Source organism: Ictalurus furcatus, chromosome 6 (genome assembly GCF_023375685.1).
Source record: "Ictalurus furcatus strain D&B chromosome 6, Billie_1.0, whole genome shotgun sequence".
Taxonomy (NCBI): domain Eukaryota; kingdom Metazoa; phylum Chordata; class Actinopteri; order Siluriformes; family Ictaluridae; genus Ictalurus; species Ictalurus furcatus.
In genome coordinates, this window is record NC_071260.1 from 6,565,798 (window position 1) to 6,585,614 (window position 19,817).

Sequence of the window (19,817 nt, forward strand, 5' to 3'; positions counted from 1 at the left end):
CACACACGCAAAAGCACTCAAGGTGTGATGGAAAAAGCCATGACAATAAAACATGTGCCGATATTCAATTTTCATATTACAGTCATTCCCTAGTCTTTTATTGTTCTTTACAATATAACAATGATATTTAACTAGTTAAAATAATTACATTACATTCTGTCTGCGTGTTATTTTTCTAAAATTCCTCTTCTTAAAACTCTAAACCTCTCAGAGAAGGCAACATGTGATGCTCCTTCTCATTTACCCAGGACATAGTAGCCAGTAAGCGTTTTCACCAACACTGACATATATCATATAGCTCATTATCAAATAGCTAATTTTCATATAGCTCATTATCATGTAACTCATTATCATATAGTTCATTATCGGCACATGCATAAATGCACTGATGAGAAAGCACTATGACTCCAGGATGAGGTGCAATTAGAGCATATGTCTCCTTTCATAGTTAGATGGGGAGTGTGTGTTAGAGGACATGGGGAAAACGTTGTGGGTTCCCAACCTCAATATAAATCTCAGCTGTGGGTTTGGCTTTGAGTTATTGATTAATCTTATACATTTTTCTATCGCCCTACCTCCACTGTCAATCAAATAGCAATTTTCTTAGAAATAGCGCATGTGTGTGTCGGTGGATCAGATTTCCAAAGCTTGAATTCTCGTTATTCTGTCTCAAAATCTGCAATGTATTTAAACAAAATTTGTGATAATAGCTCGGGCTATTTAACCTCTCCATTACTCCCTCTACAGGAATTGATGTCACTCACCTCAGGAACACCAATCTTCCTGCAAGCATCCAGGAAGTTCTCAACATTCCGGCGGCATTTAGCCATACTGAGCCTGGGCTAGATGATATCAAAAAAAAAGAATGTTAGAAAGCAAGTGTGTATGCGAATGGAGTATGTGCATGTGAATGTATTTAGCTCTTTTGAAAGGAAATGTGTTCATGATTATAGGGACACATTTTTACATTTTGGGCCAACAGGTCCCTATAATTGTTTTTTTTTTTCATTTATATAAAAGAATACTGCTTTTATGTTAAAAAAGATTTCCTGGTTCAACATCATTCAGCACAAGTACTCCAGAAAGATTGTGTGTGTGTGTGTTCAGGGTAACGCACTACTGCTGGTGAAGGAACGTGGATGCTAGCGACCGAGCGTGGTCTAACGTGATTGGCTAGATGACAGAGCACCACCCCATCCATGAGCGAGGAGCCGAGATCTTCAGGAAGCACAACCTTCAGTCTGCTCTCAATGCTCTGAACAGCACACACATAAATACACAAAGTAAATGTGGACCATTCCCGAGTAATAATTGGTGTATTTGATGAGTGTGTGAGTGTGTGTGTGTGTCTGTCCATGTTCACCTCTCGTAGCTGCTCCATGAGCTCCAGCTCCTCTCTGAGTTGTTCCATCTTCCTCCTCATGGTGAACTGAGGATCCACTGATTCTAGACTCTTAGGAGTTCTCAGGAAAACTGTCAGAAAGCAGAAACAATGGTCAGAACACATTCACACACAATTTTTAGTGTTTTGTCATTTACACAAATGTGCAAGAGTAAAACATGACAGTGGGGAAAGGATTGAGACAAATCATGGATCACCAATAGCAACCAGCCATCTGAGAAAAAAAAAGTTCAGCCAGTCTGATGCCTTGGGTTTTGGTGACAATATATGTTCGGATTTTCTTTTCAATTTTTTTAAAGTAACGCTTTATTTTACTACATGATAAGTAACTGGTAATTAATTGGTAAGTAAGTAAGTAGTAATTAACTTGCATTTAATAATGAAATTAGTGGTAAGTAGCAGGTATCAGATAATTTCACCCCAGTGTGTATTTACTGAATTGGTTTGGTAGTGCATGTCATTATGAGTATGTGAGGTTAGTCCTTAATAAAATTGATAACTCAAAGAAAATGCAACACTCAAAGTAAGATATTGCTGAACTTTATTACAAAAATAAACAGTACTGACTATACCATGAAAATGTACTGTACTTTTTTAAAGAAATATTAAAGTAAATAAAAGATATACATCCAAACTAAACCAAAAAAGTAACCCCCATTGGCCCTTATCTATCCTGGCCCCCTTATAATCTCCATTCCTGAATTGGGTACATCACTCTCCTCTGCACCAATAGTTAGTGTGTGGTGGGTGTTCTGGCGCACTTTGGCTGCCATCGCATCATCCAGGTGGATGCTACACACTGGTGGTGGTTGAGGAGATTTCCTCCCCTCATACAATGTAAAGTGCTTTCAGTATCTATAAAATTTGAGGAATTATTATTATTATTATTATTATTAAATAGAAACATCCAAAATGAATCAAAAATCACTTCAAATTACACAATAGAATTTGTCAGTGATAGTTTTTATTTCGCCTATAGAGGCCGCTCTTGTGCTGTATAATGACAGCGGACCATTCTCAGCTGCTCCTGCAACGGACGCAACCGGATTTTTGCTAATAACCAATTGCAGGAACTATCAAAACCGATCAATTGTTCAACCTCTAGTCCCTAGTATCACTTACACCCAAATTCCTGGATTTATACCATAATAACTATGTACTTTCAATACATTTCCAACTTATAAGTGGGGGAAGTAAGTTGAATGCCTCAACATTTTTTTCAGTAAATATATTTCCAATGAGGCTATTCACTTGAAATTTTCACCAGACATCAGTATTAACTCAAGAAATCCACAAATATATAGAATTCACAACATTAAAGTCCATAAATAAAGTTGTGTGAAATAAAGTGGAATGACAGGAAAAAAGTGTTGAATATGCTAAAAAAAGCAGTTCTCCAAGGCAATGTAAGGCAAGGAACCAGCTGAAATCCATAAGTAGTTAGAAAGTAATTATGCCTCCTATCTGTGCAAATTAACATCAGCTGGGTTAGTAAATTGATGGGTCTATCAAAAGGCTTTTCATTATCAAGGTGTCACACAAGAAACATCTCATGATGGGTGAAAGCAAAGAGCTCTCCCAAGACCTTCGCAACCTTACTGTTGCGAAACATATCAATGGAATTGGATACAGACATTTCAAAACTTCTGAATCTTCCATTAAGCACCATTGGGGACCTGCATGAAGTTGGCCCCCCACCAACACAAAATGTCGGCAAAATAGTCTCAATCATTTGTGCTTCGTTTGTGCCCTAAAAATTTTCTTTTGTGCTGCTTCGGTTTTGGAGATATTAAAAGAATATTTATAGGTCATTCTGGGGTCACTCAGCCCCCCACATGCTCCAAGTTCACGCCAAATAGGCTTGTTTGTTTGTGCTACGTTTGTGCTGGTTTGTGCTGATAAAAGTTTTGTTCGTGCTGCTTCCGTTTTTAAAATATTAGACATTGAATTATGGTGCGGTGACGTCACCAGCCCCCCACATGCTCCAAGTTAATTCCAAATAGTCACTGTTACACACTGTTACACAAGCTGTACACTCATTACTTTACATTGCAGCAAAGTGTCATTTCTTCAGTGTTGTCACATTAAAAGTTATAATCAAATATTAACAAAAATGTGAGGGGTGTACTCACTTTTGTGAGATACTGTAAATGAAAAGTTCAATCATGAGAGACCAGTGAATGAAGTAAAGAGAATTGTTTATTGAACAAATGATGATATGATTTGTCTTGAAAAAGTCTTCGGCAATTCGACTCTAAAAGGGTGCTCACACCGAGGAGATTTGCACCTATAATTCAATGTCTAATCTTTTAAAAACAGAAGCAGCACAAACAAAACTTTTATCGGCACAAACCAGCACAAACGAAGCACAAACGATTGAGACCATTTAGTGTGAATTTGGAGCGTGTGGGGGGGGCTGAGTGAGCCCAGAATGACCTATAAATATTTGTTTAATATCTCCAGAACCGAAGCAGCACAAATTAAAATTTTTAGGGCACAAACCAGCGCAACCGAAGCACAAACGATTGAGACTATTTGGAATTAACTTGGAGCATGTGGGAGGCTGGTGATGTCACCGCACCATAATTCAGTGTCTAATATTTTAAAAACGGAAGCAGCACAAACGAAACTTTTATCGGCACAAACCAGCACAAACGAAACACAAACGATTGAGACTATTTGGAATGAACTTGGAGCGTGTGGGGGGCTGGTGACATCACCATAATTCAATGTCTAATATTTTAAAAACGAAAGCAGCACAAATGAAGCTTTTAGTGGCACAAACCGGCACAAACGGAGCACAAACGATTGAGACTATTTGGAGTGAATTTGGAGCGTGTGGGGGGCTGAGTGACCCCAGAATGACCTATAAATATTCTTTTAATATCTCCAGAACTGGAGCAGCACAAAGGAAAATTTCTATGGCACAAACCAGCACAAACGAAGCACAAACGATTGAGACTATTTTGCCGACGTTTTGCGTTGGGTGGGGGGCCAACTTCACGCAGGTCCATTGGTGCCATTATTCGCAAGTGGAAGCAACATCACTCCGTCATCAACCGGTCACACACACAGAGTTCCTCGCAAGATTTCTGACCAGGGAGTCAGAAGAATAGTCAGAAGAGTAGCCGAAGAGCCAAGGACCACTCAGAAAGAGCTCCAGAAACACATGGAGTCAGCAGGTACCATTGTCACAGAGAAAACAATAGGCAATGCACTCCCCCGCCATGGCCTCTATGCATGCTCACCCCACAAGACTACATTACTAAAGAAAAGGCATGTCAAAGCTCGTTTGAAGTTGGCTACAACTCATTTGGAGAAGCCTATGAAATACTGGGAGAGTGTATTCTGGTCATATGAGACCAAAATTTAACTTGTTGGATGTCATCTACACACCATGTTTGGAGAAGTCTGCACATCACCCTAAAAACACTATACCAACAGTGAAGTTTGGAGGTGGAAACATGATGGTGTGGGGCTGTTTTTCATCACATGGTAATAGCAGACTTCATATAATTGAAGGAACGATGAATGGAGCCCTTTACTGGGAGGTTCTTAAGAAGAATCTGCTGCCATCCACCAGGATGATGAAAATGAGACGCGGGTGGACCTTCCAGCAGGACAACGATCCAAAGCATACAGCAAAGGAAACTCTCAATTGGTTTCAGAGAAAAAAGTCAAGGTGTTAGAATGGCCCAGTCAATAACCTGACTTGAATCCAATTGAACAAGATTTAAATACAATATGTTTATTGTAAAATCACACCTGAATACTGTGGCCGATTAATTTATTCATACAGGAAGTGTCTTGAAGCTGTTTTTACAAACAAAGGCTTCTCCACTAAGTATTAAATAAATTTCAGTTAGCATGTTCAATACTTTTTTCCTATGTCATTCCGCTTAATTACACATAACTTTATTTATGGACTTTGATGTTTGGATTTCTTTATATATGTGGATTTCTTGAGTTAATATCAAAGTCTTGTGAAAATTTCATGTGAATAGTCTCATTGGAAATATATGTACTGAAACAAATGTTGACGCGTTCAAACTTATTTCCCCCACTGTACATACTACTTCATGAGTAATTATTGCCTTATAGCACAAAGTACTACACAGTAAAATCCCATATAACTCATATAAAAAATGTTTATATGAGTCCAGTGGACTTATATGAACACTGTAGGGTGTGAATTCAACACCGTGAGTGTTAAATCAACACTGGTGATTTTGCTGTGTACTAAATAAACTGGATAGTTTTCACTATTTAAAATGATCTTTGTTATATACCAGAAAATACAAACTAGTTACCACATTCTTACTTGTTACATTCTAACTACTTCCCACTTACTTACCTATTAATTACCAGTTATCATATTGTAAAATAGTGTGACTAAAATGAAAAAAACATTATTTTGTCATTTATTTTATTATATTCCCATTCATCTGCAACAATAACAAGTGCCAAGTCTTGTTTACGTTTTATGTCACGAAAAAGAAAACCAAGGCAGCAGATCTGCCTGAATTAGCATGAGCATTTCTTTCTAAACTAGCCTTGAGCTTTAAGCAGCATTAGCATTGTATGACTGGAATGGAATAAGCAATTTCAGAAGCAGCCATGAGGGGGAGTCCGGGAGAGACACAGATTATCAGGCCACTGTTTCATTTTGTGGCGCTCCTTCAGTGTTTGTTATGTGCGAATATCCTCTCAGAGTGGTTGTTTAAAAACACAAGGTTAATTCAGAGGTATACAAGAAAGGATATGCTTCTTAAAATGGTAGGATAGCAAGGAATAGCACTTTCACTTGTAAGGATTTTTTTTTAACTGTTCTTGTGAGTGGTGAATGCAAATCAAGGAGTTCAATGAGTAAACAAAGACTGAAACAAAGAGGAAGTCAGGTTTCTTTAGCCAAGCCTGCTAGATACGGGCCAAAGATCAAAACCATAAAACCCAACAGAGAGTAAATAATGGCCAAGATAAAGATGTGCCATTCACGAGATATGCAAGATCTTGCCAGATCTTAATGGACAACCAGTGAGGTGAAGCTGTCTGTTTTTTCTCTTTTTTCATTCTTTTTGGACTTATTTTTAACCTTGTTCATGCTGATAACACACTGCTTGCAAGAGAAGTGGGAGGAGAAAGAGTGTGGTGTTTGAGCAAAGGGAGGGCTGGGAAAAGAGCAACTAAATGCTAAACGAGAGATTGTAGAGATGGAAGAAGGGATAAGTAGAGGGCAAAACAGTGCACTAGTGCTCTCATGCTCTACAGAGGAAGTCTGGACCATTTAAAATCAGTTGAGCGCAGCCTCTATTTCAAAGTGCAACATAAAGATAAAAATCTCATGACTGAACTGTGTGACTAAACTCTGTGTGTGTGTGTGTGTGTGTGTAGGCTATGAGTGGGTGCCCTAGAATAATACCCTCAAATAAGGCCTTGAAAAAGAGGCCAAAGCTAAAAATAAAAAGGAGCACATTCTGTTTCATGCAGAACGTCACAGATTTCTCTCTTCAATTCAGTTTTTTTTTTTTTGACTGGTTCAATTTATTTAACTAGCTCCATAGAAGACTCCATAGAAGACTCCATAGAAGGGTCTGAAAAAAGCATCTACTATGCTCGCAACCCCTTTATTCATATGCCAAGTTGTATATCTCAGAAAAGAAAAAAAAAAAAGAAAAAAAAAGGTTTCTGACTATTCCATACAGTTATACAGCTGAGGCTGATGTGTGGACTAGCTAAGATGGAAAAAACTTAAATATTCCAGAAATCATAATTAGGTCCTTTTGATGATACCGAAAACATTTATGGCATCCTCATCATATTTTTACCCATTAAAACAGCAATGAAATTTCTATGAGAAGTAAGAGCCATATATGTAGTTTTAGTTTTCCCTCAAAATGTTTTCTGTGGAGCTTTGATCCCTCCTCTGTTCTCGAATGCAGCAGGACTATAAATATGCACAGCGCAGTTTAAGGCGGTCATCCCACAATCCTTCAGAAACATTTGTCTTTTTGTGTGTGGTGGCCTCATAATGGCCACCTATCTAGTTTTTATACAAACTCTGAACCTTGAATTAGACAAAATGCTTAAAAATCCCAAATATATAAATATATCTATATCTATCTATCTCGCTCTCTCTCTCCCTATATATATATATATATATATATATATATATATATATATATATATATATATATATATATATATATATATATATATATATATATATTAGTATGTTCGCATATGTAAAGAATGAAACACTTGCTTGTGTGATGTGTCTAGACGTAGTGGAGTTTTATCCTTCCTGAAGTTGGACATCAAGTCCTGAAGTTTTATTACTTTTATACAACAATCAAATAGCCAATGATATATTTTTTAACGGATTATAGTTCTGTTTAATGTTGTGGTCAAGTTGGTCCATTTTATCACTTATGTTATAACAACTATAAAATGTCACCAGCCTCTTTTTTCTCTCTTGAAGTAAAAAATAAATAAATAAAAAATAATTTCTCGTGTCGGAAAACTGGAGACTCCTTCCATAAACAGTAAATAATATCTCCTTACAAAAAAGAAACTTGATATGATATGATAATATGAATGATTTTACATTTTCCTGTTTTTTTACTCTATTTCTTATTAGACTTGGAGTATGTGAAATGTCCACCATTCAAGTACCTGTGAATGAGCTGTTACTATAGAAACGGTAATGTATTAGAACGAGTGCATTAATTTAAACCTGTGATTTGTTTTGCAGCCAGAACTACTGTCCAAGCTGCTGTTATAGAAAATTAATCAGTAACTTCTGGCCAGTTAGAATTGGGAATCATCTGGATGTAAATGTGTCATCAAAAAATCATTGAAAAAGAAGCGATTATGAGACAAAGAATTAATAATGCTCAATTGCAGAAAAATTTATTCTGCGGATTTCAAGTGGACAGCACAATTTAGTGAGTAGACATACCACTGCGCAGAATGCATCCATCATGTGGCCTACTGGGCGTGTCTCTACTGATGGACAAAGGCACGCAAGGGACAGAGGGTGGAGCTACACACAGGAGCAGTATAGAGCCAGTGAGGAGTGGGAGGGACAAACATGTTGCAAAAATATTGTAAACATGGAGGAGTGTTAGTCAACAGAAGACAGCGGTTAAGAAAATGTCAAAAATCAGAATTAAAATATAAAAGCATTTTAGCTAAATATAGAGTGGAACAACAATAGTCAAGAAAACCAGCATGAAATGTGCGGAAACATTTACTGAATTATGGATTTGTGAAGTGTGATAGTAAATAATGAGGTGAAACAAAACATTGCAGAAAATGTGGGGATATTTGCCCGAAAAGTTTAGGAACCCCTTGGCTAACTAATAACATATTAGACAGTTTTACAAATGTAGGTTAGGATTAGTGATTAGGCTGAGGCAAAGTTAGAATATAAATACTACTAATTTCTACCTTGTTACACCCAATCATTAAAGATAAGTTACATAAAATTACTTCAAACAATTAAAAATATGATAGTACAATACAAATAAGGAATCTCTTACTACTTCAATATTTACATTTGTATATTTATGCATTTCCAGTTTTACAATTCATTTTCTAATGCAGTCAATGTGTGAAAACTGCTTTATTATTATTGTCAGTTGATATGCCATGATGAAAGTGTGACTGATTCAGTAAACTGGTTAGACTCAGTCCATAAAAAATACCTATAAAAATTGCCAAAATGATTTCCAACCACCTCTGAACGAGACCTCGGGTGACCATTTGTGACCAATTTCCTCTGCGTGCGTGCGTGTGTATGAATGTGTGCGCATGCCAGGCTCACCTGATCGGGGCTTCAAGCCGAATGGTGGTGAAAACACTGGGCTCTTGGCTTCACTCTGTTATTGGGTTCGTTTAAAATATAGTACAATTAAACATGCACTGTTTTATATTTTTAAGCAGATTCCAGGTCTAAAACACAAATATGATTTATATTTTTAAAATTTTTAACACATCGGTATATTATAACTGATTGATTTTTCCTCAAACTCATTCAAACTGTTCTTGGAAAGCTCATCTACACCAGCTTATAAAATATAGAAACACAGTGTTGTGTTGTTGTGTGCATCTGGGACAGAAGAGAGGTACTCACATTCTCTTGCTCTGCTCGACCATCATCTGTCTTCTCCTGACAAATCATCTCACCCTAAGAAAGAGAATACAGGAACAGTGGAGAAAACCACACATATACAGAGAGCATGTCCTTCAAAAGCAGATTCGCATGCTTTTGCTAATATCCAAAGTTGCTTTTGGCCACAATTGGCCATAGCTGTGTTCAGTTATAACAATAAAGTGCGTGAAGAAGTACAATGGGGCCCTGTTCTTGCTCTTAATGTCTCTCTGTTCTTGCCATTTATTATCTTTTCGTTTTCCTTCCTCTTGTTATACCTCTCCCTCTCATCGCAATTTAACTTTGTTCTCAGTATAGCACACAACTCAAAATTCCAAAAACAACATCATCGAGCTAGTCAGTGTAGATTTGCTGATTAAAGACATGAACTACCACATGAATGTGGTGCATATGAAGATGGTGTGAAGCTGTAAAACAAATCTAAATAAAACACACCACTTTATACAAAATCTCAATTCTACATAAGTAAAACATTTACATTTACTCAAACAGCTGCAGACTATTCCAAACAGGCTAATTTGATTATTTAAATGCATCTAAGAACTTGATATAGCTGAATCAAGTTGTTTGAGATAACAGCGCACTCCTGCTTTGCCTGGAATGGGATATATCGATTGGAATATATTGAGACTCATAAACTTGATCAGAAAACGATTGGCTGCTGCAAATGGTAAAAAAGCCTTCTTTTTTTCTTTGTTTTATAGAAAGATGTAGCATATAAAAGGAAGCCAGCATGCAGAAAGAGTCAGTAATCAAGTCTGGAAATGATCAAAGCTTGAATAAGAATTTGAGAGGAAAAGGTTGTATTCATGTGCTACTGTGAGATAGAAAGCTGCAGTTATTATGGTTATTATTATGTGCATGGAAGTTGATCTGGTCTTCCATAATTACACCAAGATTCCCAGACGTGTGTTAGATGGGCTATGGGGGGTATGTTAATAGCCAATATGTAGATAAGTTCATCAGAATTCTGACGATATGTCTCAAAACAGAAGATGTCCAAAAGGCAGTCCAATATCTTCTGTGTGCCATGAGAGGTGGATCGAGAAAAAGCCCAAGGGATCCTGAGGGTTCAAGTCCAAGCTCTGGTTACTGTCTAAGCACATGTTCTCCCAATGTCCATTATGGGTTTCCTCCTGTCTCCCAACAACATGCCAGTATGTGGATTGGCTACTATCATGTAGATACAGGTCAAGAGCTTCTGTTAATATTCACATCAAACATCAGAATGGGGGAAAACGTGATCTTAGTCATTTTGACCGTGACATGCTGGTTTGAGTATTTCAGAATGGTGTGAAAGACAAAACACATCCAGTGAGCAAGAGTCCATCGTGATAAGCAGAAGAGCATCTTAGAATGTACAATATGCAGAGCCACACCAGTTCCACTACTGTCAGCCAAGAACATTAATCTGAGGCAACAGTGGCCACAGGAAGCTAGAGAGCTGAAGACTGGAAAAATATCACCTGATCTTTCTCCCATCTTCAAATTTACCTTAGTTTTTCTTACTTATTTAATTTAACATACATTTTAGGACAATAGCATTACTTAATGTGTGGTTCATTCATTTCACTTCCGTAACTACTTTATCCTAGTCAGGGCCGTAACACTTGGCAAAAGTCCATTATAGGTACAGACTCATTCACACCTAGGTGCAATTTAATACAACCAATTTGCCTACTGCCATGCTTTTGGGAGGGGGGAGGAAACCCACACAAACACATACACAAAAACTCTGCACAGGCAGGAACACAAGCTCAGGACTGAACCCAGGACTCTCTAGCTGTGGGGAAGCAAGTACCCACTGTGCTACCACAATGTATGGTTGATGTTGGAAAAATTCATTTCTATTATCAGCTGCATTAACACACCATGTATGTACATTAGCAAACCTAAATGCCCCTGTTTTTTTCCCACTGTAAACCCAGTATTTAAGCTAGTTATAAAACTAAAGTAGGCAGAATCAAGGATTATTAACAGATAGAAAACTATCATTTTATAGAATTGTTATGGGATACACTTAGGTTTCACTTGATCAAGTCTCCGAAAGACTGCATAAATAGAAGCATCTTGTACTGATCTGTGGGCAGCTCTCCATTTACCCTGACGGAAAGTGAGGGCACGTAAACATGAGTCCAGGCTAGAGCATGAGCATGTGAAATGTGGAAAGGGGTGGGGCTTCCGGGGGGTGTCAGTTAACATTGGAGAGTTAATCATTCTAGCTTCACATGTCAACCTCCTGTTTTACTGGGGAGAAAAAGACTTATTCTTCTTATACCAGAGGAAGTCGTACTAATGTAATCCAATGTTAAATTGCAGAGCTCCTATGCAAAAGCATAAATGTTGGTTGTGTAAAGGTCTGGTTATATAATACAATTGGAGTAAACGTCACTGGATATCGTGGCAGTGTAATATTGTGTAGAGATTAAATCTGTATATTGAACAAGCCTAACTTCTGCTCTATGACCTCTTTCCACTGTGACCTTAAAAAGTAAACTAGAATACGCTTTCCGATTTATTTATATGTCTTTATTTTTAAAACACAGTTTTCTTGTCCAAAACATGAATTCCTTGTTACTTATGCCACTGATAACAAATCAGCTCTTTCGAATGAACCTTTCACTGCTGAGCTCCAACTGCCAGGTGAACTCTTCCTAGTAGATAAAATCAAAAAATAAATGTTGTTTAAGGATGCTGTTTTGAAGAAGAACAGGGTTTTCTAGTCTACAGTGACACTATCTGATCTAGAATAGTGTTGACTGGCATTCACTAGGCTTACTATACGCCAGGGGTTGTCAAGCCGTTTGCAGCTTAACGGTAAAAAATTCCCCAAACCCCTTAGTGCATTATGAACCTAATCCATCGATTCAAATATTTGGCTGATTGTTTTGAATTGTGCAACAATATTATAGCTATTTATTGGAGCTTTTTATTCTTGGACTTTCCACCAACAGTACACACTGGATCCAAGTTGACTTATTGTCTTATCTTATAAGTTGAATATTTTTGAATGAGTTGTTTTTAAGTTATTGAGTTATGATTTGAAACCATTTACTTCGTGAGTAATGAAACTGGCTTATAACTGTAAGAACTAAATCATAAACTTAGTTTTGATGAAGTAATTACATAATTAATGATAAATAATTTTTACCACTACAAAAAAAAAAAAAAAAAATTCAAGGACCACCAGCGAATGCTTCACAGAATGCTGGGGGTCTAATATTTGAGAACTACTACTTTGTACTTAGTATAAATTATTTACATCCTCATAGCACCTTAAACTTATCCCTACATTTTGAAGTCTATCTATGAGATACCATCAAAATGTACCTGTTTCTTAGTAAGTATTTTTGTACAACAACATATAATGCTAGTTATCTAACCTAGAAGAGAGTTTCTTTGTCAAAGATTCCTGGTTCTTGTCCTACTGCCCTTTTAACTTTATCTCGTAAAATCTTAACATTTCTAGTAGAAATGAGCAAGATATGTTTCAAAGGCTGCATTTTTTTGAGAATGTGGTTTCCTGGTCTAGAACATGGTCCTCTGTTTGTTTGTTTTTATCCCAAACATTCCTGGTTTTCTTGTCTAGAAGATAGTTCTCCTGACTACAACACAGTTTTTGGATTACCTTTTGAGCCACATAGAAGGTGTACTGCTGGCACGCAAGCTGGGCCTCCAGGCGAGCCCGTTTGAGAATATACTGCCTCTTCCTCTGGAACTCCCAGCCTTCATCCGGACCATCCTTCAATGATAATGACACCTCACAACTCCTAACAGCTTCACTTCGTTAAGCAGCACACGCCACACAAACTATCCACCACAGTCGCAAATGAACACACACTTCAAAACAGCTAGCAAACAGAAGCACAAGCTAGCATGGAAGGAGCATCAAGTCTGAATGTATAAGCAAACAGGCATGTTCTATGCATACAGTCAGATCCCAAAGTAGGAGTCCACTACCAAGAACTGTTTTATGTCATAAACACAAAGGTTTTACTCATTTTATACAGATTATTCAAGAACACATTCAGAGAAATAAAGTTGTTTATCAACGATAGGGTGGTGTGATATAGCCCGATGCAAAGCATTGTTATGGTTACCACCGCAAATTTGATCATTTTCCAATAACAGCAAGCCCTGAAGTGTTTTATTCCTCTTATACCACAGTGATTTGACATTGATTTTTAAAATTTTTATTAAATATATATTTGGAATCCGTTTATAATTACATTTAATGTTAGGGAACATCTGTAAACAACTCAGTTCCTGTTCTCACTTGCATTATACTGCAGCAGCTGTAAATAGTTGTTCCCTCACCAGCCTCTATTTTTTCTTTTTCTTGAAGTTAATAAGACAAAAAAAGGCAGCTTGTCATTTTATTTAGAAACCATAAAGTGTATAAACTCCTCTGTCCTGAAGACTTTCCCATGACAGAAAACTTACTGACCATTATGAAGTACTGACACTGGGGACTCCTTCCATAAATGTTAAATGAATGACTCATTATAGAAAACCAATATATCAGCAATTACAAATTTAATAAATTTTAATTCCCAAATCTAAGCAGTTAGTCTGCTTGTTACAATGGTAATTCCACATAAATCTTACAAACATTCCACCATAGATATAGGCGCTAAGGATAATCTCGGATGGACAAAGGTAAACATAATTCCTCCACCACCTAGTGGAGGAGGCATAATGATAATAAATTATAATTAAAGCTGCAAGCGGCGTTGAACGGGCCCTCGCACCCGGGTGCACGTTGGGGCTGCTCTGCCCAGGGGAATGCCATTCAAGTTTTTTAAACACTTTTTAGCACTTGCATGTTGTTACGAGTATATCATGATGTAAAATGTACCACTTCCTGTTGCAAGCAGGTGGCGCTATGACTATTACTGGATCTTGCCATGTAGACGTCTTCAGGCCGGGACCTTTATCAAATATGTGAAGTTTGGAACAGATTGGACATTCTATGTTTGAGTTATTACAACTTCTTTATCATGGCGAAACATCGAAATTTGTGAGACCGCCTCGCCCACACCATGCAGCGAAAACTCAAAAGCTTAGCAATTTTGCATCGTCTATGCCTGTAGATGAGACCGACCATGATGCCGATCTGATGAAGTCTCTATGAGGAGTTCGTTAAAGTACGAGGCCTGGAAATGGCAAAAAAACTGAGCAAAAATTTAAGAGAAAAATCAAAATGGCTGACTTTCTGTTGAGTTTGGGGCATAGGTTCAAGAGAAGATTTTGTACGTATTGGCATCTTACACATGTTTACTGAATTTCGTACATATAGGTGAAACGTAGTGCGAGGCGCATATCGGTGAAATTATGTAGGTGGCGCTATTGAGCCATTTTGGCGCTATCGAGCCATTTTGCCACACTCAATTCTGGAACCCCTATCAGATTTTCACCGGTTCTGACTCGTGTGCAAAGTTTCGTGAGTTTTCGAGTATGTTTAGGCCCTCTAAAATGCGATTCATTTCGGAAAAGAAGAAGACGAGGAAGAAGAAGAAGAAGAAGAAGAAGCATAAATGGAGCAGATCCAATAGGGCTTCGCACCATTGGTGCTCGGGCCCTAACAAGTACATTAATATAAACCTGTGATTTGCTTTGCAGCCAAATCTCTGTCCGTGCCATTCTGACCAATCAGATTTGAGAATTCAACAGCGCTGCGGTATAAATTATTCGAATAACACAGTGTCTTCTCTTAATTACTAACAAATAGTTAGTAATTGGCAAATAGTATACTGTTCCGTGTTAAGCTTTATCCTCTCGACTAGTTTCAGTTAGACAACAAACCTCTCTCTATATATATATATATGTATATATATATATATATATATATATATATATATATATATATATATATATATATATATATGTGTGTGTGTGTGTGTGTGTGTGTGTGTGTGTGTGTGTGTGTATGTATGTATGTATGTATGTCCCGAATTAGAACAGTAGTGGACTTTTGGATCCTACTGTATAACGAAAACAAACAAGGCTTATCACATCACATCACATCACATGTTGAATGCATCATATGTTTCTCTGTCAGAAGCCGCAGGTGCGACATCTCATCGGATCAACACACAACAAACACAAGCGTGCACACAAACTCATGCACACTGCCATTACAACAAGACCATGGCACACTTAAACGTGGAACAAACATTAAGGTGACTATTGAGCTTAAATTCAGTCTGAAACAAAACTGAAAAGCCATCCATCCAACCTCAGGATAATCATCTTTACTTAACATGAGAAATTTTGTAACAAGCAAACAAAGAATTAACTACTCTCTGTGCATTTTGTATATCAAAGGAGTGAACAATAATGCGAGGAATCATAATCTAATTTCAGGCAGCATCACTTAACATGAAATGACTTCATGTGGAGGTGGCAGGATGTTTACTAGAAACACACACAGGGAACTAAGCATAAAATATGAGATCGTATGATAAGAAAATATCATATTATCATAATATACTGTTATCAAGTCAATATAACATGAATGGTCCTGTGTACCTACACTGAGGTGAGGCTTCCTAGGTAAGTAGCATGTGTGTAATTTTTTTTAAATCCATTATTGGTTATTGCCAATTCCCACTAACTAGTTCTCCCCTCTCACATGTCTGCTACACATATGCAACTCTGTCACAGCTTCTTTTCAATCTGCTGTTCATCAGAGGGCAGCTGTGTCCTTGGACGAAAATTACATCTGTCCTCATCCATGTGCTCACAGATGCCCATGATTGGTTAGTGTCACTCTTCTCTACTATTTGAAAGGGGACAGAGTAATGCTATCCTTCCCATCCAGTTTTGCTCTCCTGGGGTCTTATTTATGAAGCGTGTATCTACATAGTTTTGGGCGTAACCTGTAAATACATAAGTGAGTCTGATTTATAAGGTTCTTGTGTGTGAGGATGTGCATATATTCAGAACTACACCTACCCATGCATGTACAGAAACCCCTAGTGGTAGAAAAGTGTAATCGTGGTTAAACTGTGTATGCTCAAATCCTCTAATTCTACTCTAGTTTTTAGAAACAGTCACTGAAACATTTCAGCAAGAAATTGGAGACAGGTATGGCATTTCTCAACCAACAAAGAGCCAAATAATGACACATGTATTACACGCATTCTTATCGCTCATGCCACAATAAATTATATTTCCAAATATGACAACAATAATGAGGAATTTTCACACCATCGCAGCTTCTCAAAATGTAACTGGGGCACTAGGTTGCATGCACTTAGATATAAAATCAGTTGCTTAACATATATGGTGATTAGTGGTTTGTTTATGTAAATGTGTGTAGCTGAGTATGCAGGATTTTTCAGTATCTATTGTGTATAGCCGTGTGTACGCACGGTTTGATAAATGAGATGGACTCAAGGTGACAAACGCTTGTGGCATTGTCAGGGTTAGAACTCCTGCAATCTCCTGATGCGTTTCTGATGGGCCAATCAGAATCTGAAAGTTTGTGCTACTAACAAAGTCTCTCATAAGAACTGGCATTTAAGGTTTCTTATCTGGACAAATTTTTGAAGAAAAGATTTGTTTTATAACCTAACGAAAGTCATTCCCATTGTTTCATTTTACTTAATTTAACCTATCGCAAGCATTCATTTGCTAGTTATATTAGTCAGCTTATTCTTTGCTATAAGAACTACCAACATTAAAATGGCCTAGCTGTGTTTTTCTGTGAGTAAATAAATGTCACAATGAGCCAAGTAGTAACTTGATAACAATGTAAATTCTTAACATTAGACAGATATCATCATATGAGAATGTTATATTGGCACAGGCCAAATGGGAAACTCTACCTTAGGCGTTGTCTGTCCGTCTTCACTCTCCTGACCACTGAAGGGAGGAAAAGAATAAAATAAAGAACAGGGTCACACTGATAAATAGAAAATATATAATACATATAAGGAATAAAACACTTGGGGGTGTGCTGTTATTGGAAAATAATCAGCAGGGTGGTGTCATGAAGTGGTGTTACTGTTACCACCCAGAAGTTGAAAATTTTCCTGTAACACACGTCCCAAGGTGGTATGTTCATCTCAGTAACACAGTGATTTGCCAATGATCACAATCTTCATGCCACTTTTTATTTATTTTAATACATTTAATGTTTCTGTTACCATGTCCTGTTACATTATATCAGCTACAAACTCACCAGCTGCTCTTTTTTTATCTCTTGAAGTTAACAATGCAAAAAATACAGCTTGTTTAATTTAATTCATTTATTTAACAGGAACCATGCACAACAAAATGTTGTGCCAGAGTTAGCTAGATGGCTAATTTGCCTCACATTACCAAGAAATTGCAATGCATGAACACTTTCCCATGATGGAAACCATCCTGACAATTAGAAAGCACTGACATTGGAGACTCCTTCTGTAGATGTTAAATAAATATCTCCTTACAGAAAATGTGCCAATATCAAGAACAACCATTGTTCTTTAAGTAACAACAAACTTTTTTAAATCCATTTATTATTACTCTTAGATTATGTCAAGTATCTGCCATACAAGTCTCTGTGAATGAGCTGTTTCTACAGAAATTATATCACATTAACCCTCCTATTAGGTTGGGAAAAAAAGTTACATCCATTTTGTTATGGGTCAAAATGACTTCCACAGTTTAAATACACACAAAAACAGCAAAGAACAGCTTAAAATAGTAAACCTTTATTATGGCTTGTCTTGGACAAGCCATAATAAGAAATATTTGCATATAAGTCCATGACCCTAAATGAGGAAAGTCAAAAAATTTAAAAGAGAAAAAGAGAGATTAACCAGTTTTTCATCTCATATGTGGAAATGGGTCAAATTAACCCATAACATAATAGGAGCGTTAATATAGACCTGTGATTTAAATCAATGGCCTGGTGGTATAAACTCCAATAATATAGAGTTAATATGATGCCCAATGTATTATCCTAGTGTAAACAGCTTGCGCCTTACTTAAGAGATTCGTCCACTGTGACCATTTCCACTGGGTAGAGTTTAATTCCAGCCAAATCAGCTGAGCTCATGTTCATTCTGAATATATAAACAAACACACACACACACATATACACAAAATTAAAAGCTATAAAAATATAAGGAAACTAATTCAGAAAACCCCACATACACCTAAATAAATACAATAAAAGAAAATGAATATATTAATTATATCATGAGAATGATCATATCTTATGGTTCTATCATGTAATATGATGCTAATTGGTGACTTTGTTTTAGCTTGTACCTCTGGTGAAAAAGAAGCAAAACCTGTCCTGTCTGCTCTATCATATTTGAGGTAAGTGGAAAATTTGTGTAATCTGACTCTTTACAGTTAACAGGTGAACAAAAGTTACCTGTTAGGATTCTGCAACAGCTCCACAGCCTCTTTCAGTGGGCTGATCAGGTTAACCTTTGACCTGTAGGAAACACAGTGTTTTTACAGTACACTCAAATTCCAACTATGCCACAATCATCTGTTCCCGAAAGCCAAGACAACAAATTTAGCTCTGCTCTCTGGGTAAGAAGGATGACATACTCTCACTCCCCTGTCAGTCACAGAGACACAAGCAAATCACAGGCATCTATAAGCTCATTTATGTACAATTCCAATTCCAAAAAAGTTGGGACAGTATGGAAAATGCAAAAAACAAACACAGAGTCATTTGAAAATTCTATTCACCCTGTACTTTATTGAAAACACATCATTAACATTATTTGATGTTTTACTTTGTGAATTTAATTTATTTTTGAAAATATACACTAATCATATCTGATGACTGATGACTCAAATCTGATGACTGCAACACACTCAAAAAAAGGTGGGACAGTCAACTGTTTACCACTGTGTAAAATCACCTTTTTTAATAACACTTAAACGTTTGCACACTGAAGACACCAGTTGGTTAATTTAGCTAGCGGAATTTTCCCTCATTCGTCCATTATGTATTTCTTCGACCAAAGAAGTTGAGTGCACATGCTCAGCGTCATATCCAGAGGTTGTTTTTGGGAAATAGATGTATGAGTGCTGCCAGCATTGCTGCAGAGGTTGAAGGGGTGGGGCGTCAGCCTGTCAGTGCTCAGACCATACGCCGCACACTGCATCAAATTGGTCTGCATGGCTGTCGTCCCAGAAGGAAGCCTCTTCTAAAGATGATGCACAAGAAAGCCCGCAAACAGTTTGCTGAAGACAAGCAGACTAAGGACATGGATTACTGGAACCATG

The 19,817-nt window shown here is 37.2% G+C and overlaps 1 protein-coding gene across 3 annotated transcripts in view; it reads right to left on the reverse strand.

Annotated features, from left to right (window-relative positions):
* lrch1 (leucine-rich repeats and calponin homology (CH) domain containing 1) overlaps nt 1-19,817 on the reverse strand; it is an 81,181-nt gene that overhangs the window by 12,327 nt on the left and 49,037 nt on the right. The window contains exons 11-20 of one of the 3 annotated variants that reach the window (XM_053626351.1): nt 18,949-19,011; nt 18,554-18,631; nt 17,408-17,444; nt 13,204-13,317; nt 9,537-9,590; nt 9,228-9,282; nt 8,361-8,444; nt 1,364-1,473; nt 1,118-1,255; nt 765-842 (exon numbers count right to left, since the gene is read on the reverse strand). In XM_053626351.1, the coding sequence (XP_053482326.1) occupies nt 765-842; nt 1,118-1,255; nt 1,364-1,473; nt 8,361-8,444; nt 9,228-9,282; nt 9,537-9,590; nt 13,204-13,317; nt 17,408-17,444; nt 18,554-18,631; nt 18,949-19,011 (811 nt within the window). The remainder of the gene's footprint in view (nt 1-764; nt 843-1,117; nt 1,256-1,363; nt 1,474-8,360; nt 8,445-9,227; nt 9,283-9,536; nt 9,591-13,203; nt 13,318-17,407; nt 17,445-18,553; nt 18,632-18,948; nt 19,012-19,817) is intronic. The other 2 variants (XM_053626352.1, XM_053626353.1) reach the window with 2 other exon arrangements.